At 34.0% G+C, this 25,571-nt stretch overlaps 1 protein-coding gene across 6 annotated transcripts in view; it reads right to left on the bottom strand.

The window, feature by feature from the left end:
* The window catches only part of LOC143222402 (peptidyl-glycine alpha-amidating monooxygenase A-like), a 61,606-nt gene that overhangs the window by 28,866 nt on the left and 7,169 nt on the right, over positions 1-25,571 (bottom strand). For 3 of the 6 annotated variants that reach the window (XM_076448872.1, XM_076448875.1, XM_076448876.1), the window contains exons 2-8: positions 12,996-13,150; positions 8,522-8,576; positions 4,419-4,515; positions 4,038-4,123; positions 3,235-3,312; positions 2,998-3,046; positions 2,344-2,411 (exon numbers count right to left, since the gene is read on the bottom strand). In XM_076448872.1, the coding sequence (XP_076304987.1) occupies positions 2,344-2,411; positions 2,998-3,046; positions 3,235-3,312; positions 4,038-4,123; positions 4,419-4,515; positions 8,522-8,576; positions 12,996-13,150 (588 nt within the window). Of the gene's footprint in view, positions 1-2,343; positions 2,412-2,997; positions 3,047-3,234; positions 3,313-4,037; positions 4,124-4,418; positions 4,516-5,371; positions 5,639-8,521; positions 8,577-12,995; positions 13,151-15,711; positions 16,105-25,571 lie in introns of those variants that run through there. The other 3 variants (XM_076448873.1, XM_076448874.1, XM_076448877.1) reach the window with 3 other exon arrangements.

Here is a 25,571-nt window from a genome sequence, read left to right as displayed (position 1 = left end):
CAAACATTTAATACAACTAGCAGATGAAATGATAATCCCTTGAGTTTATCAAATTTTTGATAGCTATAGATTTCAATTTTAACTTATTAAAATTACTTTTAAGAATATAAAGATGAAATATCAAATTAATGAATAAACACAATGTCTATAATTTAACAGTATTACATTTCTATTTTATCATGTCCACTAATTTAACAAGTGATTTAAAAAATACAAAATATACAAATTAGTCCTAGTTCACATTAGAGGAAAAACAGTTACTTAGAAGTTTGCAGGTTTAAAATAAATACCGAATATTTTCACAAGTACGTAGAAGATGCTTAGGCATAAAGAGTAGATTGGTTGGTTGATTTGGCATTTTTTGACACAAAGCAACAAGACTATCTGAACCAAACAACTGGTAAAAATGTCAAAAGTAAAGGACCATAATATAAAAAATAAGGTTAAAAACTGAAAAAATCAGGTAAAAAATGAAACTTGAAAAGAATTTAAAAGACCTGCAGCCAATGAAGTCAGTGAAATGGATAAAAATTTTATAAAACATATCTAAAATGTTAAGAAATAGTTTCAATGAGCTTGTAATGACTGTTGTTGCAGAGTTAGAAAGACAGAAAATGTTCGAGAGGTAAGGGACTTTTTCCACTTTGTTATTAGTATGTATTGTTTGGAGCATTATTTAATTAAATAAAAATTATTAATTGCAACACCGAGTAGTGTAAGAAAATTAAGGTTTATTCTCTTTGGCAACCGAGAGCAAAAAAGAATTTTGGATAAGTTTTATTTTTCATGTTTGGTCTTTGTATAAAAGTAACTTGAATGTAAAAATAAGGATATTTTAGGTCAGCTGAGATTAGATTAGGTAAAATAAATAATAATAATAATAATAATAATAAAAATGTTTCATGAAGCATGCATAAGAGCTGGTTGAACTAGCTGTAGTAGTTTGTGGGTTAGGTAATTCAATAGTGTAATGTGAGCTACTCATTCCCCCGAGTAGTTTACAACTTATAAGTGCATGAATAGTTGTTAATCACAGTTCAAAGGGCAATAAAACAATCAAATTTAATTAAAAGTAGATCTCTACTGTTAAGAACTCAGAACTAATTATGATAAACAAATGTGGTTTCATATTACAATATGAAATCATTATAAAAAGAAAAAAAGGAGTAATTCAGATTTATTTTGATTTTTGTTTGGTGGTTACGAGGTCGGTCAGATTTACCATTCCTGTTTTGAGTTAGGTTAGAGAATGTAACATATAAACATATATATATATTTGAAAAATATTTAGGTCTTAAGGATTACACAAAGGAAGTTTGAGATGTTTTAAGATAAGGAAAAGTATTTTTAATTTTAAACACGAAAATGACTTTGCACATGGACTATTGAAAACAAATACTCAATATATTCATGGACAAATCTTTATTTTATTAAAAACACTAAAAAATGCAACTCTTTTGTATGTTAAAGACTTATAATATTAAGTCAAATATTGCCAAATTTTGTGAAGATATACACACTATGTTGAAAGTTGGAAGTATTAAGTTTAAAAAACTAAACTAGTACAAAGAAGTCATGTGCTTGGTCATATACTATAGATTGGCTTCATGTTGAGAGTTAATAAAAGGTTAATATAGAATCCTAATATTACACAATATGGTGATAAAAGAATGCATAATTTTGAATTTGTGTTTATTCTAAACCTAAATGAAAAGAAAAACATTATTTTAATTATATATTTCAAGTATCTACTGATAGAAATAAAAAACAAAATACATTCTATAACATATTTAAAATGATTTTAAAACAGAGTATTTAATGGAAGCAAACAGCCTTTGTTTCTAGCAATATTTACAGTATCTCAAGAGAAGTCATGGTATTTCAAATACTAATATTTCTTATATTACATAAATATGTCAAATTTAGTTGAGAACTTCTATTTGTTGTGCCCTAATGTAAAAATAAGATGATTAAATCACATACTTTAAATGATGAAAAAATTTAAAAATAAAGTAACTGTTATAACCAAGTACAGATTTTAAAATGTTAAAAAGATATTGCTCTGAAAATTACGATTGTTAAAAATATCTAAATAAAATAGTGTAGTGAAAAAGACTTGTTTTTAGTAACTTATTGAATAAGAGAAGAACGAGTCATTAGGAAAAAAAAATCGTTATTTAGCTAGAAGAGATAGTCATTCATTCATTCTGAAGAAAATTTTTAAAAACATGCAAATTTCACTGTACAAAATACTAACAGAAAGAATAAGACAGCACAAAAAAAGAATTACATTTGAAGCTTTATGAATATGATGTACCATATGTTTAAAATGTCTGTACTTACTTGGCTGATAAGGAGGAATCACTGCATGCTGTGAATACAAAACATGAATCCCACCAATATATTTCTGTCTGAAAATCAGACATTAAATATATTAATCAGTGATGTTGAGAAAACCCACTTGTAGAGAAATATATATGCAAAAATGGTTCGTTTGGGTTGAGAAAATATTTTACATAGAGGAGCAAATAACGTTTCAACCTTCTTCGGTCGAAGTCAGGTTCACAAAGAAAGAGGTAACTGATCGGAAGCTGACCGCATGATTGAAGGGGGTTGTGTAACTGAGTGTCGGAATGTAGAGGGCAGTAAATAAAATTAACATATATTCAAACATCTAACACCATCCATTGTTCACTCTTCTCCGTAAAATATTTTCTCAATCTAAATGAATAGTTTTTGCATATATATTAAATATATTAGCAAATAAGAATCACATTACAATTCTTGCACAATGTGTTATCCGACATATTATAACAAACTGCTATCAAAACAATACCTTATACAATGTACAACTATATATAAATACACACACACACAATAGAGATTGTAAGATTTAATATTGTAGTTCAAGTTTGTTATAAAATGGCTGAATATCTGGTTGATAATTTTTAAAATTATCCGCAGTATCTTAAGTTTATATCACAGTGTTCTACTTACTGAGATTTAGTTAGGTGGAGAATAATTCCACTTGAGTCTTTAATTCCAGCTGTAAAATAAGAAACATTTTAATTCTAAGTTAAACCATATTTGAAATAATGAATCAGATCTCATTCTTTACACAGTGATAAAACTGTCTACAGAAACACAACAAAAATATTCCAGTTTCAAATATAAAAGTTTAAGCAATCACTACGATTTAGTGTAAAATAACTGATAAAATATGAAAATACTGACATGGGAGAAGATGAGCATAGTGCATCTGTAAAACTAGGTACTTCACTGTCGTGTCGGCCCCGACACGAAAACCGACACCTACAAAAAACGGATAAGACAAAAAAAAAAATTGGTAATTTCAACCTTGTATCTGCTGTATATAAATATATAAACACAAGATTAACCACCTTGACACCCAATAACCAATTTACTTCAAACAAATCCAGTTAAATGATGCTTATAGAAGGCTTTAAGTAAATTTTTAACAAGTTGCTTAGAAAGAAATAGTTTACTTCAAATCAAATGCATTTAGAAATCAATGGCTGAAGACCTCTCAAGCAAAAAATATGCCAGAAAATAAGCACTTTACACATTACACATTAAACAACTACAACAGCTTTGCACGTAAATGTAGGTTCTACTTACCTATAAAATAAGTTGTTTAACTTTTCTTTACAATTAGTTCTTTGTTTAATTTGCATCAAACTGTTGTAAGGGCAACATAACTTAGTACTAACAACTTCTACTATGAATATTCATGAAACTGAATGATAATTTATTACTTTATCCATTTTGTTTTATCCATATCTTTGGTATTAAAGTTCTTTTGGTTTTCAATTCTTATTTAATTTTCTGTTTTTTCTCTACATTACTCATTGCATACACTTGGTATTTATGTACATATGATATCTAGTGTTGAGTCAATCTAGGATAAATTAAAAGTAGATAAATGTCCTCTCTTACAACGTCATTCTGTGAATGGTCTTATGAATTATTCCAATTAGATAATGGATAAAACTTATCTAGTTTTAATGATGAAATACCTGGAGGAAGGGTAACTGTTGGAGCGTTTTTGGCCCAAGCATACAAAATGCTCATACCAGTACACAAGCTTGAATGAGAACATCTCCTAAAATAGAAACAGATTTGAATAGTAGCAAATACAAGCAGGTGCCCCCTTGTGAAAGTATACTAATTAAAAATAAGGTCTATCAGAATCATGGACAAATTAGAAATTTCAAATCTGGATTGTTGGAAACAATCTTATTTTGACTTTGTTAAGACTATCATTATTTATATTGAAAAAATTGATTGTATTATAACGGTAAACATTTTCAACTTAAACTACAATACAGCACAGGAAAATTTATAATGCAATATTTAAGAATGGAATATGTTTTCATTAACCAAAGTAATCATCATACCATGTTTTAGGGTATAGTTTGTTTTCATTCATCTCTAAACATCCAAACAACAACATGTGATGACTTCTTGAAGCTTCTGCATGTGGCTCGTATTCAACTATGAAAAGTACAGCAACACATAGACATATACAACTAGAACAGTTTTGTTTTATTTCAACTACATTTGTTTACACAGACTGATATAGACAAAATAAAATTAGTAATGGTATGACAACCTTCTTTAGTTGACCAATACAGGTTTACTTTTTTAAATTTCTCTATACTCTATACAACCAGCTGGTCTGATGAATTCCAGTACCGAGCAAAAGGTCTCATTGGTAGTAGCAGAGAACTAGTATAGTAAGACAGAAGTATGAATTTACTCTTTTTACAAATATACAAGAAAATACAACGTTTATTTAGGTATTTTGCAAATAAAGCTGGTTTGATAAATTCTAGTATTGGGTGAGGCCCAATTGGTTGGGGTACGATGGAACTATTACAGTAGGACTTCTTATTCAAAACATGCGACAAAATATAATGTTAGGCTTAGCTTTTCTAGATGATTTTAAAAACTTTGAAAACACCAATGGAACAATGATAAATGAAGATGAGAAAAAAAAAAAGAGTAAAGTTTGGACAGGTTAGCAGCTTCTACGACACTACATTGAATCTGGCTACTAGCCAACAAGTATATTTTAGGCATGCATACTGAGATCAAGATTTGTGTGTATGCAATAATCTGACAACAAAGACACGAATGCACAGCTAGTTATGATTGTCTGGAGCATTAGGAGGACATGGCCCTGCTGGAAATATTTCTGTTAAGGAAGCTAAATGGTGCATTTGGAAGGACTAATAAATCCCAAATACTTGGATGAAAATAAAACAAACACTTGTAAATCTACAGACAGTTAATAAAATAGTAAGTTAATATTTTTCTAAAATAAAAATGTATTTCCAGCAATACTTACTTCCACTGACAACACAGCTATTTCTGTCTCCAGTTTCCAATCTTTACCCATGTAAGCACTGAACACACTTGCTCCAGGCTTTTATATCCCAGTCAAATGCTCTTAGCAAAATTCTCCCCCAACTTCAACGTGTCCTCCATCTAGGTATTATATACAGGCACTTCATTCAGATAATGTATTTTTTTTTCAATACATAAGCTGGCTCTTCTGTGGAGAGGTGCACGTTTTTCTAATACCAAAGCCACATTGGGCTATCTGCTGAGTCCACTGAGGGAAATCGAGTTAGGACATTAGAGTGTCCATGGAAGTATTATTCGAAATACAGTTTCAGTTTATGAAAATATTAACTTCCAGAGCAAAACTCATCCAGTTTGGGATATTAACATTCATCCTTGCTCCTAAACCATGTCAGCAAAGGGAAGTGCAATGTGTTATCTGACATATTATAAACAACTGCTATCAAAACATAAAACTTTATACAATGTACAACTGTATATAAATACACACACACAATAGAGACTAAGATTTAATATTGTAGTTCAAGTTTGTTATAAAATGGCTGAATATGTGGTTGATAATTTTTAAAATTATTCGTACTATCTTAAATTTACAACACAGTGTTCTACTTACTGAGATTTATGGAGAGGATGTAGAACCTACACTCATCTGAGGACATACAATGGGACCACTTCTCAATTGGAATTATAAGGAGACAGTGGACCTCCTTCGAGGAACAATATATGAAATCAACAGTGATCAAAGAAGGGGTGCACACCCCAACTATATAGCATAGCGTCAAATCTGAAATGGAATTATAAAGAGGCTCCTGCAGAAACTGATGCAACTCCTACTGATATTCAGGGACTTGAATAGGATGGTCCCAAAATTTATCTTGTCCTCCAAAAGTGGGAGAACATACACATTCTGAAGGAAAAGCCTCTGTTTGCCACTCTAGCAACTGTAAATTTGGGGTGGTGAGGACTCCTGAACTCCACTACTAGAGTATGGTGGTTAATATGCATTGGGAAGTCCAGAGGAACAGTGCTCTGAAAACTGGGCAATAGTTGAATCAAGTTCCCTACATTTTTAAAAACAAATTGACCTCAATTTATCAACCTGAAGAACAAAATCACCTTTAGCTTTACTCATGGTAGTCCACGAGTGGCTATCCATGATTATATGGTAATAATATTATGATGTGTCCATAGGCCCAAAGAATGAAGAAAATCTAAAATCTGAATAAGCTGAGAAAGATCAATGACTGAAAAACAATCTTCTGTCTTCTTGAGTACAATGAATAGATGAGAATAAGATCCTGGAAGACAGTGAAAACCCTCTCTAATGCCCACTGAACTAACAACTCTCTTATGGCCTGGGAATGAAGCTCCACTCATCATGGATCTGTTCGAGGAGAATAGACAATAATTTGTACACATAACAGTGGATGTAATGCAAACTGAATGACTTACCCCAAAGCCAGAACATGGAGTACTCAAAGATCCCTGCTACAAGAACCCCAGATGTCTATAAAGTGATGCAATTATGTTCCTATTGCTCCCCCAACCACAAGACATTATTATCGGTCCACAGAAGATCCTTGAGAATAAGGACGGACTTTATTATCGGAACTAAAGGAGGGGTTGAAAAACACAAAGGGCCACAAACAGTAAAGGATGTAAACAGGCTGCATCAAATAAGATGATTTTAACATAACTTAAACTCCAGCAAACAACAGTGGATGGAGAAAGAGCTTCCCAAACTCCCCAAGGGCAGAAGATGGTAAACATTTTGTAACAAAATGTCTCTACCCAATAAATACCAGGAAGCCAAAGAAAGAACTGAAGACAACCTGATTGAGGTAAACCATCAGCAAAAGTCCCAACTCATCCTCAAAGTGCTGGGGAATGTTGATAGGCTTCAGACAAAAGCTGGATCAAAGATAATACCTTGGGACAGTCATGAGAGTGAGACAACTCTGAAAGACCAGCTAAAGAAAAGGGTGATCAAAATTACCTTCTGGTGAGTGTAATGTAGTGAAAGAAGGAGCCAGTAAAAGCAAGTCTAAATTCTCTCCAGCCAGTCCTGAACCATTTGCAAAAGCTGCCTAAAAACACCATGGAAAGACACCCATGATCTGTATGTCTCCATCTCATGGACTACTTTGATTGAGAGTGACCCTTCAAATGCCAGAGAGCAGAGGTGGAAGAGGTCTCTGGTTGGCCTCCATAGTAGAAACATTAAATCAGGAATTCACACTTATTGGTACTTTTTTAAAAAAGTAATTTATAAATATAAACAAAGTTTTAACTGTAGAAATTCCAACCACGTTTAAAGTCACAATGCAAACTGTGACCAACCACAACACTCCTGTTCACAGAAACCCTTGCTGAACACTTTGTCAAGGAAAAAATGATTACATTAATTGAATGAGGTGCTAATATATATAGTAACTAGATAGCTGGAACACTGAGGCTGGTGGAAAAGTTTGAAAATTCTAACTTACAAAGAACATTTGAGTGGGGTATGAAAGACTGGAGCAAATGTGTTCAACACTTACACGGGTAAAGAGTGCAAACCACGGAGATCGAAAAATAGCTGTGTCAGTGAATAATATGTTTTGGAAAAATCATCTCTTTCCTATTTATAAACAAAGAAGTGGATAACCAGAAAATAAAGTCACTGGAAAAGATAAAGATTTTCACTGAAATGACATTTCTATGACCACATGACTTTACAGTATAATGTGTGAAGTAATTAAGATTGAATCTGACAGAACAAGAAAGATGCAGAACTCAGACCACAAGAACAAGACAAGGATTAAAACGTCACAGCTCATACTTGGAAAGAGAAAGTTTGCATGTCTCTACAAAACTAAACTGAGCTAAATGTTTATACACACACACAAATTCTTCAATTCTGCAAAAGAAGAAAGCCTTTAATAAAGTTACAAACATTTGTTCAGAATATTCTAGAAGAGTGATTTAAAATTCAGAACACTAGTTCCAAACACACACAGATTAACTTGAATTGTTATTAATGTGATTTTTACATTTATAATTCAGTGGATGTTGTATACTGTATTATTGCTAAGTCCACAGAATAGTTTGATAATGAAAAAAAAGAAATATATAGTACTATAAGACAACATACCAATATATTCTGTTCCAAAATTAAGCTCCATTGCTGTACAAATGTAGTCATCCATCTATTTAAGCATAAAAAATACTCACTGAATTGTTTTTTAATTAACTGAGATAAACAAATATTGTCACAATTTAAACATGCACAAGACAATTTTTTATTGTGTGTCGTCTCCTAAACTAACAAATTATGAGTGATCTTCCTGTAAGGTGTTGGGAAAAAAAAATCACATTTCCATACTAGAGGTAGCAAGTTTAAGCTCTGAAACCTGCATCCAGACATGTTCTTTGATAACATTATTTCTTAGAATTATAACATTTTGGAACAACATGGGGACCTACTGGTCCATCTTCAGTTTCATACTTTAAACTAAGCTAATTAAAAAAAAAAAAAAGGTTAAAGCTAGCCCTAATCACAAACTCAATCTTTTCATTAAACTAATTTAAATTTGTTGCCTTTACAACATCTGAAGGCAACTGATTCCAAAAGCTAACCATCCTGTTAGAAAAATAAAACTGTCTTAGCTGAAGATGACTCTCACCATGCTAAAATTTATATTTGTGTCCCCTAGTCCTACTATTCTCACTGTTAAATATAAAAAAAGATGATACATCAACACTACCAATTCCCTTTACAATCTCAAATACCTCAATCAGGAACCCCTCAACTCTTCTTTCTACAATTTCAGTTATTTCAAACTTTTCTCACATGACAAAACCCCCCCTTTACTTCATGCACCATTTGAGTAACTTCTCTGAACCATAATACAACAGTTCTTTATCTCTCCTAAAGTAAGAAGCCAAACAATTAACAAATTACTCCAAATGTGGCCTAATCAGTGAACTGTACAATGAAATAACCTCTTTAGACTTGTATTCGATATTTCTGTACATACAATCTAAAATCCTATTTGTCCTGCTACTAGCAACAGCAAACTGTTTAAACAGCTTTAGAGACTGATCAATTATTACACCAAGAGAGTTCTTTCATGACACTGTTAAGTCCCATCCAAATTATGATAACCCACAAGCACTATCTTGCATTTATTATAATTCAAACCCATTTGCTCTTTATTTGCCCAACTCAATAAATGATCTAAAACCTCTTTAAAGTAGCAATGTCCTTTTCATAGCTAACAACTCCCAAGACCTCAATATCATCAGCAAATATAACTAATTTATTGACTATTCCTTCATCTATGTCATTGATGTAAATCATAGAGAGCATAGGTCTTAAGACTGAGCCTTGAAGCACTCCACTTGTGACATTAAACTAGTTTGACTGAACTCTATTTGTAACAACCTTCCATTTTTTTTTTAAATTCAACCACTCTTATATCCAATTTACTAACTTATCCCTTACACCTAGAGACAATATTTGTTTACAGTCTTTTATGTAAGCCTGGTCAAATGCTTTCTGAAAATCCAAATGCAGCAAATGTAGACCTTTACCTTCATTTACATAAGCAGTAACCTGTTCAAAAATTGTCAACAGATTTTGCAAGGCAAGATTTTCCCTCAGTGAAACCATGATGACTATCCAATAAAATTCTAAACTTTGTTAAATAACTTTGCAAAGTACCTTCCAACAAACTTTTCCCACAACTTATGTAAGATTAATGGGTCTATAAATACTGGTGCAATTTTTGTCAACTCTCTAATATTCTGTTTACCTGTAATGTATTTAATGAAATCTTTACTGCTAGTTTTTACAGTTTCAGCCAACCTTTTCTCATACATCCATTTTGATATTCTAATTTCCTGTTTCACCAACCTTCTTGATATTTTATAATCTTCTAAGATGTCTGTCATACCAGCCAATTTAAGTTTCTTAAATTTATGATGTTTTTCTTTATCTTTTAAACTCTTTATGAGCCAACCTGGTTTTTTACTTGCAGTAACCTCCCTCTTTTTATAAGGTATGTGCTTACCTTAAATTTTAAAAGGTTTCCACATAGGATCATAGTTTCCAAATTTGCTGCCCAAATCACAACAGATAATTCTTGTTGTATCTCTTCAATATTTGCTTTTTTGAAAATTCGTAATCAAAATATCATTGTTCGTTACCTCCAAATGCAGCAAAAAGTCAAACCTAATAATTCAATGACCACTCACATCCAGACATTACCCAATTTCTATCCTCTCAATAATTTCTATATTTGAAGTTAACAATAAATCTAAAATGGCATTGTTTCTAGCAGATTTCATGACTAATTGGCAAAGAAAGCTATTCTGAGCAGCTTTCAAAAACTTTCCTCCCTCATGGTTTGACTCCAGCATTTCCCAATCAATCTGACTCAAATTAAATTTGCCTGTAATTATGACTTCATTAAAATGTAAAATCTTAATTTCATTGTAAAGTTTCTATCAGTTTCATCTGGTGGTCTGCAACAAATTCCTGCTAAGAGCTTTGTTCTATTATACCTACTAATATAAACCGAAATGTATTCAGTTTCCTTGCAATTATCCATTATATTCTCAACTTCAACATGATGCAACTCACATACATAGTCACTTCCCCCCTCAATACTCTATTCCTATCAAATAGCCTGTTACTCTGTTTTTCAGAGAAATCTGTCATCAAAATCTTCCATTCCTACTAATGCTCTATTTTATTTCTTATAGTTTTGGTATTACAACAAACAGTTGAGCCTATCCTTATAATTACTTCTATACTAATTTCCTATACTAAACTTTTCTCTGTCTCTTATTCTTCTTTACGTTTAGTTTTTCCCAGCCATTGTCTAGTCCTAGTTTAAGACTTCCCTTACAGCTGAAGTTAACTGCCTTAGCAAACAAGCCAGCCCCTACCCTATTTAAATGTAAACAATCCATTAAAAAAAAACAACTCCCTTTTCCTACTTACCTTACCCTACAAGTCCAACCAGCCAGCCTGCTCATCTTTACATACTAACCTAAGCCTAGCATTTAGTCCTAGTGACCTACTTATAACTTCACCCTAACAGTTACTTTTGGATAGTATCCATGAAAACATTAAGTTGAAACATTTTTCTTTAAATGCCTTTATCAACCCCTTGTACATATTTAGTTCTTCTGACCTACCTTTCGCTACATCATTAGGCCCTACATGCCCCACAAAAACTACACCTCTGCTAGCCCCATTTACTACATTTCTTGTTCTGTCAGTTATATTCCTTTCCCCACCTGTTCCCCTGGATAGCATAATTTGATTATTTTGTCCGTATTTACCCACAGATTATTCTACCCACATAGGGTTATCTTGTTAATCCATATCTTGTCAAGGAATCACCTACATCTATAACTTTTTTTTATCACCCACATCCTTCTCTGACTTTTGTTTCCCTCCAATAGTTCCTCATCTGTAGAAGCCACAGACTGATATTTGTTGGTCAATAGAATAATTTTATTGTAACTAAAGTCACTACTTTTTACTTCAATAGTACTCTAAGTTCCTGAACGTCAGTGTTAGCTGATGTAGCTCTTGTACAGAAATACTAGAGCTCTTCATGAAATCCTGCTATCATTTCCCACAGTCTACATTTCTCTTCATCTGTTGTCTTTTAATTTAATTAGGATAATCTCCAACTTCTCCAATATACAAACATTACATAAAAATTACACATCTTCATTACAAGTTTCCTTAAAACTATGCCAGTCCCGAGTTCCTCAAAAAACCTACTCATTACATCCATTACACATAAAAAAACTATAAATGTGTAACTACACCACCGTATTAACCATTGTATTTATACTTACAGCCTGAAAATAAATACTTAATAAATACCAGTAGCCTTTTGTCAACACAGTTACAGTTAAGCCTAATTTTTAAAAACCAATATTTTTTTTTATCCCTACTATATTTTCACAGTAGGGTTTATGTTTAATTACATAGAACTTAGAAACAGAACTTAATTTATTGGAACAAACAATATATGTAACAGTAATAATAAAACAAATTTAGTCTGGTATAAGCTATTTATAACTTATAACAATATAAACTGAATTTAAAACATCAAGAGACAATAAACTAGTTTCAGATTGTATTTATTTAATAAAACAATGTATCTATCCTGTTTTACCGTTTACCAGTAAGTTGAAATACACCTAAGCCTAAAGTACCATTACACTTACTAAGCCTATTTTATCATAATAGTTAAAATTTACACCACTAAACTCTAAGTCAAAACTTTCACTGTTTTACTGTTATTCACCAAAATTATCATATCTAGTTATTTTTGCATTACTCATCCCAAATTATTGCAAGGCAAAACAAAAATATTAAACAAGTTTCAGAAATCTGTAACAGCCGAACTTTTATCAAATGGTTTGCTTGGTTATACAGTTTAAATTACTCAAAATATTTTTCGGATAGGTACATGGTTGTGGTTTTACTTGTTTATTTTGGCTACTGAGGTGAAACCTCAAAAATCATAATAGACTACTATCACTTTAACAACCAACTCCAATATATTTTAAAATTGAAGTCAAACGCAAATACATACCATCAGTGGTTGAACACCAGGCATCGTGAAGTCCACAGTATGATTAGAATTTGTAGTTCTCTCTGCTCTGATATACCGACAGTTCATATACACAAATAATGCAATTATAAAAAAGTGAGCTGTCTTTAACATATTCACACACATCTTCAAATTGCCTGTAAAATAAAAACACCGATGTACAAAAAAAAACACAAACAATAGTCTTCAAACCTAATAATTAATTTTTTTGTTTTCAGTTGTAAAAAAACAAAACATTTGCTAAGTGATCACAGCAGGTTATACTTAAGAACTCTTAGTAAATGGTACTTAAACTGATGTACCTGAATATACACACACACACAAATCCCAACTTTTCTAGATTTACAATAAAAACGAAACATTTGTTATGACAACAAACAAGATGTCTTGGGTTAAAATAAATTAGCATACTGATTTGAAAATCTGTTAAATGTTGACTGTTGCTGATATAAACACCAGTATATTGTAAACTCAAACTTACAGTTGTTTTTTTAATTATATAATAATACATTCTGACAAACAGTGCAAAGAAAGTTAAAAAAAAAGATATTCTCAGAATAATCAGGCAATCTAGATATTGAATAACAGTTTTCTTGTGTTATTTCTTAATAACTAATGCTTTTAAGTTTAATCATGGTTACAGAGAAAGATTGTTCACTGTATTCCACATATTAATGTAAAATGTCTTGTTTGTTGGCCTGATTCAACTAGTATTTTCAAATTTAATCCTAAATATGGAAAAAGGTAATCCACTTTGTTCCATATGTTAAACTGTACTGATTATAGGCTTAACTTCTAAACTTCATTCATTTTCAAAATTAAACTTTTTTCTAGTGGTATATCTTGTTAATGTTTTTTTTTTTTAAATCTGTGAACTTCTATCAACAAAACTTAAAAAGAATCCCAGAAGTTTTTTTTTTTTCAATTTTGCACAAAGCTACTCGATGGCTGTCTGCTCTAGTCGTCCCCAATTTAGCAGTGTAAGACCAGAGGGAAGGCAGCTAGTCATCACCACCCACCACCAACTGTTGGGCTACTCTTTTACTAACAAATAGTGGGATTGACCGTAACATTATAGTGCCACCACAGCTGAAAGGGAGAACATGTTTGGCATAACTGGGATTCAAACCCACGACCCTCGGATTTCGAGTCGAATGTCTTAACATGCTTGGCCATGCCGGGCTGTAATCCAAGAAGTGACAACTAGAATAGCAAAGTAATTTTATGTGGAAAAAGGCTTAGTTTCAGGGTTCCATGTCTTGCATTTATAGTCACAAATGTCAGCTCTATCTTCTTATTAGTCATACAAGCAAATTAATCATTCCTTTGCCATCCCAAGTTCTATAGAAAACAATTTCAAGCTCTCTTGTTTTTTAAGATCACAAATCAATCTAGTTTCTTTTCCAAGCTATTTAATTTCCTTTCTGGTGAAAAAAAATAAATAAATTAGCACCTTATTACCAATAGTCAAATACAGTTGAATGTGATACTGCAAGTGTAATGTTTACACATAAAATTAAAAAAAGTGACTTTTCTGTTAATTTTTAAATACCAACTTATCTCCTCACATTATTATTTGTTATTATGCATTCATACATACTTTAAAAGCTTATACATTTTTCAAACCCACTGAATTTTTAAAAATCAAAATTAATGCTTGGGTGTTACACAATGAATATTCATAAACTATTAGTTCTCACTTAAGAAAACATAATATTTAAAGTATGGCAGCTATCAAGCTTCAAATTTAAAAGTAAGTTTAATGTTAGTTGTATACATATATTTCTTTGTACTCAAAAGGCAAAAGATAAAAATTAATGGGAAATTTCTTGTTGCATAATGAAACTAGTTATGTTTGTCCCTAGCCTTAATTCTATGGCTCTAAAACCTGAATGCCAAGTTTGCCATATTCATTAACATGTTTTGAGTTCCTGACAGTAGAACACTAACATATGGATAGCAGGTAATGGATTAAAGACAGAAATCAGTGATTTATCATTACATTGTTCAATCATAATATGAAAATTGTTTTTGCTTTATGTAGTACTTCATGAATTTATTTGAAATCACTGGAAACAAAATAAATTTCACAAAAGTTAGACAATTAAAAGAAATCAAGTAAAATAATAATAGTCTTAATACAAAACCATTTTATGATTGCAAGCAGTGTTACATAATAAAAATACTCAATTGAAAATAGCCTAGCCAGCATGTGAGATTTAAAAATCAGCCCAAAGACCACACAAATGTGAAATGTTGTACAAACTGGCCCAGGTTATGAATTTTATTTTTAGGCCATGCATGTCTTCAGATGGAAAAGAAGTTAGCTGCTGCTCTCCTTCATGTTAGTAACACACAAATTACGTTTAATATTTTTCTCATTATTGTTTTGCGATGTACAAGGGCACTGATCTCATCAAGAATTTTTTACTAATAGTAATAACAACTATCTTAAAACCACGTCAACTGAGCCGTGTAGATTAAGGTAATGTAACAGTATTTAGACACAATACACTCAACACTAACAAAATAAATGTTAAAACTTGTACTGGGAGACCATAAACTAAAGCAGCGACATAAATAAACTTTGATTTTAGTATATTTATTTAACTATTAAATAGTAACATAGCGATATCTGTTATTTAACTGAACTCTGGAGACAGCGAAGTTTTTATAAGTGTAAATTATTATTACTTACATATCCTTATATGCTCAAAATAGTGTTTACTTTTAAACACCCACTTATTAATTTACTACATTAACTAACTTTTTCCAACTTTAAAAGGGAAATAAATATTATACCGCCTAATATTGGTATATCATATTACTATTACTGTATTAAGTACTAACCGTAACACAAGCTCCAAATGGTCCACCACCTAAATAAAACAAGCGCTACCTATCGTGAAGGTAGATCCATTAATATAAAATTTAAAGCAATTGAATATGTTCAACTATATTCTGTAAACTAGGTCCGTTATTGTTTATTGTTAAGTATAAAGAACTATTTGTGCTCTACCAACTACGGGTACAAAAACCCAATTTTCAACGTCACAAGTCTATAGGCTTGCCGCTAAACCACTGAGGAGTTTCTCGGGTTTATATATATATATATACATTCATATTCAAGTGTCTCGTAAATGCCGATTTCCAAGAATTAAACATATAAATTATTTAAACAATTGTTTTATCTATTTATTCCATTGGGTGCTGTACATATATATATATGTGAGTAAAAAGAGTAATTTGCTTTTGAAATAACATCAATAACCAGTCTAATAATTATATAAATATGAACAAAAACATTTCTTATCGAGACACATTAATCTTGGCGACGTATTTGTTAGAAAATATTTTAATCTAATGGTTTTTGAAACACAACTAAGGTTGGGATAGTATGATATATTCATGTTTAACACTTCAAAAACATTGTTTCTCTCATTAAAAAAATGAAGTTGAAGTAATGGTACTATTTACATAGACTGCTAGTATACCCAATCTAAGGTCCAGCATGGCCAGGTTGTTAAGACACTTGACTCGCAATCCCCGTCACACCAAACATGTTCGCCATTTTATACTTGGGGGCATTATAATGTTACGGTCAATCCCACTATTCGTTGGTAAAAGAGTAGCCCAACAGTTGGCGTGGGTGGTGATGACTAGCTGCCTTCCCTCTAGTCTTACATTGCTAAATCAGGGACGGCTAGCGCAGATAGTCCTCGTGTAGTTTTGCGCAAAATTCAAAAACAAATACCCGATGTGGGTGTAGTGATCGTGAAAAGTACTACATGCTGTATTAACTTCTTTGTTAAATTATGCAATAAACATAGAAGTTTCTTTCTGTATGGTAAGGATAAACAAATAACAAAAGCTTGAGATTGAGAACAATTTGTTATTATCCATTCACTTTTTTTAAACATTAAAAAAGACGCCTCAAGATGATAATAATCAAATTTATTGTTATAAAGTGCATTATTGCAATACATAAAATTATAACTAAATATGTTTCGTATAAATATTAATATATAACGAGATGTACATGTGTGTGTATTTTAATTTCCTGGTCGTGATTTGTGTTGTTGTCTTGAATTAAGCACAAAGCTACACAATGGGCTATCTGTGGTCTGCCCACCACGGGTATCGAAACCAGGTTTTTAGCGTTGTAAGTCCGCAGACACACCGCTGAGCCACTGGGGGGGCCATGATTTCGGAGAGTACACGTCTTCTTCAGTGACACAACGAATGTCCTCTATTGGGTCAGCTATAACTTTACGCTAATTAGCAGAATTTTTTTTGAAGGTTTTGCCATCTATTGATAAATAAAAAAAAATCCTAAGTTACAAATTGTAACCAAACGTATATTATTGTTTTTGGACGGACAACAAATAATTCTACTGGTTTGAAATAAATATTTTAATAGGAGGCTAGATTTTTTTTCTTTGGAATTTCGCACAAAGCTACTCGAGGGTTATCTGTGCTAGCCGTCCCTAATTTAGCAGTGTAAGACTAGAGGGAATGCAGCTTGTCATCACCACTCACCGCCAACTCTTGGGCTACTCTTTTACCAACGAAAAGTGGGATTGACCGTCACGTTATCACGCCCCCACGGCTGGGAGGGCGAGCATGTTGGGCGCGACTCGGGCGCGAACCCGCGCCCCTCAGATTACGAAGCGCACGCCTTAACGCGCTAGGCCATGCTTGGCCAGGAGGCTAGAGAAGATATAATGTTTCTTCCTGGACGCTAAAAACACCCCAGAACAAAACAAGAAATAATAGAGTACTGCAACAATTGTAACAACATATAGAAGTTATTAAGAACAGATTTAACTGTAGCAAAGCTGTGTTATTATTTAAAGTTGGAAGTTCGTTTACAATTAATAAACTTTCTTTAATTAACTTTATTATTCAATACATCAAGTCTTAGTTTATTTTTATTCGATAAATGAAATAAAAACTTTAAATATCTGTCTTTCCTTAATTCACTTTTACAAAAGTTACATTTTTAGATTTCGTTTTCGCCTATTTAACATATTTTAAAGTGTAAATGGCTTGGGCTAGGCGTGACCAAGTGAATAATGTATCAGCCTGCATTTGCTCAATCCCTTTAACTCAGTCTGCAATTACAGCCAAGGGGACATTTTAAACCTTAATCATTCTCGTAAATCAGTTTGAATAATTACCATATAGACGAAGGGCGCTTTTAACTGACTGCGCTCTCCTTCTAGAGAGCAGGTTTAGAGTTATGGATGTAATGACTAATTTGGATCCTTGTGGTTTAGTTTATGTGTCGTGTAAAAGTTTGTTTGTTTCTTTGGGAATTTCGCACAAAGCTACTCGAGGGCTATCTGTGCTAGCCGTCCGTAATTTAGCAGTGTAAGACTAGAGGGAAGGCAGCTAGACATCACCACCCACCGCCAACTCTTGGGCTACTCTTTTACCAACGAAAAGTGGGATTGACCGTCACGTTATCACGCCCCCACGGCTGGGAGGGCGAGCATGTTGGGCGCGACTCGGGCGCGAACCCGCGCCCCTCAGATTACGAAGCGCACGCCTTAACGCGCTAGGCCATGCTTGGCCAGGAGGCTAGAGAAGATATAATGTTTCTTCCTGGACGCTAAAAACACCCCAGAACAAAACAAGAAATAATAGAGTACTGCAACAATTGTAACAACATATAGAAGTTATTAAGAACAGATTTAACTGTAGCAAAGCTGTGTTATTATTTAAAGTTGGAAGTTCGTTTACAATTAATAAACTTTCTTTAATTAACTTTATTATTCAATACATCAAGTCTTAGTTTATTTTTATTCGATAAATGAAATAAAAACTTTAAATATCTGTCTTTCCTTAATTCACTTTTACAAAGTTACATTTTAGATTTCGTTTTCGCCTATTTAACATATTTTTAAAGCGTAAATGGCTTGGGCTAGGCGTGACCAAGTGAATAATGTATCAGCCTGCATTTGCTCAATCCCTTTAACTCAGTCTGCAATTACAGCCAAGGGGACATTTTAAACCTTAATCATTCTCGTAAATCAGTTTGAATAATTACCATATAGACGAAGGGCGCTTTTAACTGACTGCGCTCTCCTTCTAGAGAGCAGGTTTAGAGTTATGGATGTAATGACTAATTTGGATCCTTGTGGTTTAGTTTATGTGTCGTGTAAAAGTTTGTTTGTTTCTTTGGGAATTTCGCACAAAGCTACTCGAGGGCTATCTGTGCTAGCCGTCCGTAATTTAGCAGTGTAAGACTAGAGGGAAGGCAGCTAGACATCACCACCCACCGCCAACTCTTGGGCTACTCTTTTACCAATGAAAAGTGGGATTGACCGTCACGTTATCACGCCCCCACGGCTGGGAGGGCGAGCATGTTTAGCGCGACGCGGGCGCGAACCCGCGACCCTCGGATTACGAGTCGCACGCCTTACGCGCTTGGCCATGCCAGGCCTATCGTGTAAAAGCTATTCAAGTTGAGTTTGTTTGTTTGTTTGTTTTGGAATTTCGCACAAAGCTACTCGAGAGCTATCTGTGCTAGCCATCCCTAATTAGCAGTGTAAGACTAGAGGGAAGGCAGCTAGTCATCACCACCCACCGCCAACTCTTGGGCTACTCTTTTACCAACGAATAGTGGGATTGACCGTCACATTATACACCCCCACGGCTGGGAGGGCGAGCATGTTTAGCGCGACGCGGGCCCGAACCCGCGACCCTCGGATTACGAGTCGCACGCCTTACGCGCTAGGCCATGCCGGGCCCTTTCAAGTTGAGAATATTGAATTTTATTACAAAGAAAAACAAAACTAATAAACACCAATACAACAATGAAGGTCATAATATAATAGTAACGCGTATGATCATAAAAGCAAATCACAAATTTATAACGTACTAAGATATAATAACTGTTATGAAGCTGTTTTTAGTTGAATTATTACTTTATTTGAACAAATATTTTTTTTATGCTGACAATGTATAAAATAATATTTTAACATAGCAAAATGCAAGTTTAGTTTTCAAATGTTATCAAAATATTCACTCCCAGCGAATATACTAAACAACACAGTCATGTAATATTGGTACTTTTAGCTGAGCTGACTATTTGCCCCCCAGTGGCACAGAGGTATGTCTGCGGACTTGCACACTAAAAACCGGGTTTCGATACCCGTGGTGGACAGAGCACAGATAGCCCATTGAGTAGCTTTGTGCTTAATTCTAAACAAACAAAAAGCTGAATATTTTCATAAAATTTATTTAATTTTTTTTAAAAGTCAATCCAGTATTTTACTTAATTCAACTTAATCAAATTATTGGCCTAGCGGTGAGAGTACTCGACTTGCAATCTGTGGGGTTTGGATTCGAATCCTGTTATTGAACCAAAACAGTGTCAAAAGTATCTTATAATACGAACTATATCAATGCTGGATCTCTCTTTTATGTAAATGACAGATCTTTATACATGTTATGGATATTTGAATTTAACAAATCATTTATTAGTTAACAAAACAATATAGCAGTCTTCTTTCCTTCAGATCTTCAGTAGGGCCACGCTTGGAGCTAAATGTGTATACATTGTATATTCTGTAATTGTTTATTTTGTCAATAAAATTTCAAAATTGTATCCCACTTCATAACCTATGATCCGTATGATGTCTTCCCTATTAAGTAATCAACTCTAGCATGTAATTCTCAACTGTGTGCCCATACAGTAGCCGAGGGTGAAGTTGGAAGGCATGGGTTATGAAAGTCGTCGATTCTGTGCGCCGGATTGTTTGTTTGTTTGTTTTTTTAATTTTGCGCAAAGCTACATGAGGACTATCTGCGCTAGCCGTCCCTTATTTAGTAGTGTAAGACTAGACGGAAGGCAGTTAGTCATCACCACTCACCGCCAACTCTTGGGCTACTCTTTTACCAACGAATTGTGGGATTGATCGTAAATTATAACGCCCCCACGGCTGAAAGGGTAAGCATGTTTGGTGTAACTGGGATTCGAACCCGCGACACTCAGATTACGAATCGAATGATTTAACCCACCTGGCCATGCCGGGTCTTCTATGTGTCTGGTTACCAACTTACTTTTTCGTATTAAGCAAGTATGTTGTTTGTTGTCATTTGAAAACTTAAGTAAAATTACCTCTGAATACAGAATGTGTTAAATAAGAAACTGACATTCTTTCGATGAATATCACCTAGGAAAACAACAGACAAATAAAACAGCATCCTATCATAGTACTGCTATCAACGTTTCTGTATTGTTGGAGAGAGAGATGCACGAACTCAACAACGGTGTTAGTTCTAGAAAAGTCCCAGAGAAAACTAAAGCACATAAAATATAAAATGTATAATTTAACAGTGTTAATATGAAGTTGTTAATAAAGTGCATTAAAGTAAACACAATACAGATTGTCTATCGTGAAGCTTCACTCTAAAAAAACAAACAAATAACAATTGGCTAATTTGCTAAATAATTGTTTGCAATTTTAACTTTGTACAAAATCTCAGAAACCTTAGATCGTCGGTGATCCATAAATGTTTGTTTGTTTGTTTTTTAATTTCGCACAAAGCTACACGAGGACCATCAGCGCTAGGCGTCCCAAATTCAGCAATGTAAAACTGGAGGGAAGGCAGCTAGTCATCACCACCAACCGCTAACACTTGGGCTACTCTTTTACCAATGAATAGTGTGATTGTTTGTAACATTATAACCCCCCCCACGGCGAATTGATCGCCCTAACCACTTGGCCATGTTGTGCCTATATGTACCTTATACTGTTAAATGTGTACTACGAAATTCCTCTCTCTTTCCTAAATTTGTAGAAGTTTCTTGATATACTATATGTGTAAGTAAAATACTGTTACCAAATGAGCTTTCGAGATTTTCGTTTAAAGCAGTGGTGCACAAAGTCCGACCCACGAAGAGTCACCGAGGGGCCCTCGATGTCCAACGGGAAAGTCAAACATAAAGAGTTCGCCCCTGCGCGAAGATAAAGCGCTATAGAAGAATATTCATTAGATTAGATTCTGGATGGTTCTATATTTGTGTCGAGTAATAAATAAAATTTAATAAGCAAATCTCGTTAATACATAGGCATTTAATCATTGGTGTAATGACGTAGTATTTCCGTAATTACGAAATCTCACGCGTTCCAATTGTTCTTCGAGATTTACTTACGAGCCCTATTTTGATATTATATCATAACAAAAAATAGCAGCTTATCGTAAAAGAAAAGTTGACGACGGAAACCGGCAGTTTCATGATGATTAGACTGCGCAATACTGTTTTGTTCGACAACAGAAGAACGTGATTTGTTTGTTGTGTCATTCGACAGTAGCAGTGACGAAGGTATCCAATATAAAGCGTCATTATGAGCCGAAGCATAAAGATTTCCACAACGTTGTCGGTGATAAACGAACAGCTCGAATTGAATCTCTGCGGCGGTCGCTGAATCACCAGCAGAACGTTTTCCCAAAGCAGTCAGCAGATTTAGGTGCAGCATGTGAGGTCAGTTACGATATTTCGTTGATGACAGCGAAATCTGGCCGACCGTTCACTGATGGTGATTTTGTCATGCAATGTATGATTACTGCATCGGAAAAGTTGTATCCGAAAGCAGTTAGCAAGCTACAGACGGTGGCTTTGAATCGTATAACAGTTCAACGAAGAATTTCACACCTCTCAGCAGACGTGACAAGCCAGCTTACAAATAAAGCACCCAACTTTGTCTACTTAACTTTGGCAGCAGACGAGTCGACTGACATCAGTTCAACAGCACAGCTACTAGTTTTTTGTTCGTGGTGTGTCGTAATCGTTTGATATGATAAAGGAACTAATCGGCATGGGTTCCATGAAGGGTCAGGCAACTGGATCTAGTCTATTCGAGGAGACAGTACGACTGTGTAGTAGTGTTTCATTGGATTTCATGAAACTGGTAAGTGTGACAACTGATGGAGCACCAGCCATGACCAGAGAAAGTAGCGGGCTGGTAGCACTGTTGATGAAGCATCGAGGAAAGCAGAACAGACAGTTGGTGAAGTTGCACTATATTATTCACCAACAGAACCTGTGCAGTAAAGAACTTGGTTTTCAGGCACTGATGGCATTAGTGACGAAAACCATTAATTTCATCAAATCACGAAGGCTCAATCACCGCCAGTTTCGAAATCTTTTTGAAGAAATTGATTCAGACTATGGTGACCTTCTGTATCACTGTGAAGTACAATGGCTGAAAGAGGGAAGATGCTCAGAAGATTCTGGTAGTTGATTTATGAGATGATAGAATTCCTCAGAAGCAAGAACAAAGACACAGAAGTGATTTCCATGACTGATCCACATCAGCATGTTTGGCAGCACGTACTGCTGCAAACAGGCTTTCTCGCATATCAAACTGAACAAAAACAACACTCACAATCAGCTGACTGATGATCATCTCGAAGCAGTCTTGCGTCTATCAACGTCAAACATCAAGCCGGACATTTCTAAGCTCGTAGATGACATGCAGCACCATCCATCGCACTGGCTTTGTGACAGTTGAAATATCATAACATTTCTTAGAATAATGTGCAAACTCTTTGATATAATCGTTATTTGTGTGTTCTTAAATGTGATGTCCATCTTGTGTGAAACAACTGTGGGACGATTTTAATCTTCACTTTTTTGTAGCCCCCAACGGTTACGAAAAGTCTGTTTGTGGCCCCTGATTCAAAAAGTTTGTGCACCACTGGTCTAAAGTTTATAAACGGACGCGCCAAGAGACGGTAATATATTGTTGGTTTGGTACATTAACTATAATATAGACCTCGGAAGCTATAATTGTGATTAATGCTCATTAGTCGGAAATTGCAAATACTTGACTAGGAACGTTCATAGATTTCGAATATTACAAACTGTTTAACTTTAGTTAAACCAAGCGTCCATAATTTGAGGACGTTAGTATTTTTACAAGGTGGTATTTATCATAATTTATTAGCCCAGGATAACCAGGTAGTTAAGGCATTCGACTCGCAATTTAATAGCCGCTGGTTTGAATCTCCACCACACCAAAAATACTTCCCCATTTCAGCCGTGGGCGCGATATAATGGTACGGTCATATCCCGTTCGCACCAAAACATGCTCGCCCTTTCAGCAGTGGGGGCGTTATAATGTGACGGTCAATCTCACTATTCGTTAGTAAAAGAATAGCCCAAGAGTTGGCGGTGGGTGGTGATGACTAGCTGTCTTCCCTCTAGTATTACACTGCTAAATTAGGGACGGCTAGTACAGATAGCCCTGGAGTAGCTTTGTGCGAAATTCAAAACAAACAATAATGGTACGGTCAACCCGTTGGTTAAAGAGTTGGCGGTGAGTGGTGTTGACTAGCTGCCTTTCCTCTAGTCTTACACTGCTAAATTAGGGATGGATAGAGCAGATATCTCTCGAGTAGTTTTGTGCGAAATTAAAAAAACAAACAAACATAATTTATCCCAGACGTTTTTTTGATTTATTATATTACGTATTATGATATCAAATAGCGAGAATTTTAATCTTAATGTAGAGGTTAGAGGTTACTTGAATGTTAGTACGTATCAAACTTATGATATTTGCCAACAAGATTGATTCACACAATTTTCTTTCTTAACACAAATATATTTTGATATACAAGCAACAAAACAATTTATAATAATAGTTATTATAAATAATGAATTATACTCGAAAGTTTTATAAATTTATAAATAATACTGAGCTTTCCATCTGGTCTGGAAGTGAATCTTTTATTGTCGGTTCACGATGAGTGGATTAATTATATGTTGTACACTTCTCTTTATGGGAAGCTTCAAAGCTTCTTCACACGCGAGTTTTTTTTCTGATGAAAATGTATAATGTTCTCGTAGAAATACTAACGTTCGAAGTTAATCCATTGAAGTTAAATGGTTTGAGATCTTTTAATATTCTTGTTCAAATATCTGTAGTTTTACGATTGGTCCGGGATGGCTAGGTGGGTTAAGGCGTTCGACTCCTAGTAGCACCAAAACATACGCGCCCTTTTAGGAGTGAGGGCATTCAAATTTGACGGTCAATCTCATTATTCGTTGGTAAAAGAGTAGCCTAAGAGTTGGTGATGGATGGTGATGACTAGCTGCCTTTCCCTTTAGTCTTATACTACTAAATTAGGGACGGTTAGCACAAACAACCCTCGTGTAAATTTTTGTGAGAAATTCAAAAATAAACAAACAAGCTTCGCCGAAAAAAAGTCAATTTGTAAACAACGTGAGACCAGTTAAGATAGAGCTATCCGTTCTGTGATCTGTATTGATATCAACTTGAAGACGCAGATAGCCTAGTTACATCCTCCCATAAAACACCAAACCCATTAACTCGAAACATTGTCAACAGTCGATAAAATTTTCAGTTCTAGACCAGACATAAAATCTTTAATATTGTTTGTAAGTTTATAAATAAATCATTATTTGTAACAACCGTCATTATAAATTTTATTTTTGTTTGTATATTAATATATATTTGTGTTAAAAAAGAAAATTGTATGTATCAATCTCGTCGGAAAATATCACAAAGTTGAAACATATCT

The sequence above is a fragment of the Tachypleus tridentatus genome, chromosome 8, assembly GCF_004210375.1.
Source record: "Tachypleus tridentatus isolate NWPU-2018 chromosome 8, ASM421037v1, whole genome shotgun sequence".
Lineage (NCBI taxonomy): Eukaryota > Metazoa > Arthropoda > Merostomata > Xiphosura > Limulidae > Tachypleus > Tachypleus tridentatus.
This window is presented reverse-complemented; position numbering and strand designations above follow the sequence as displayed.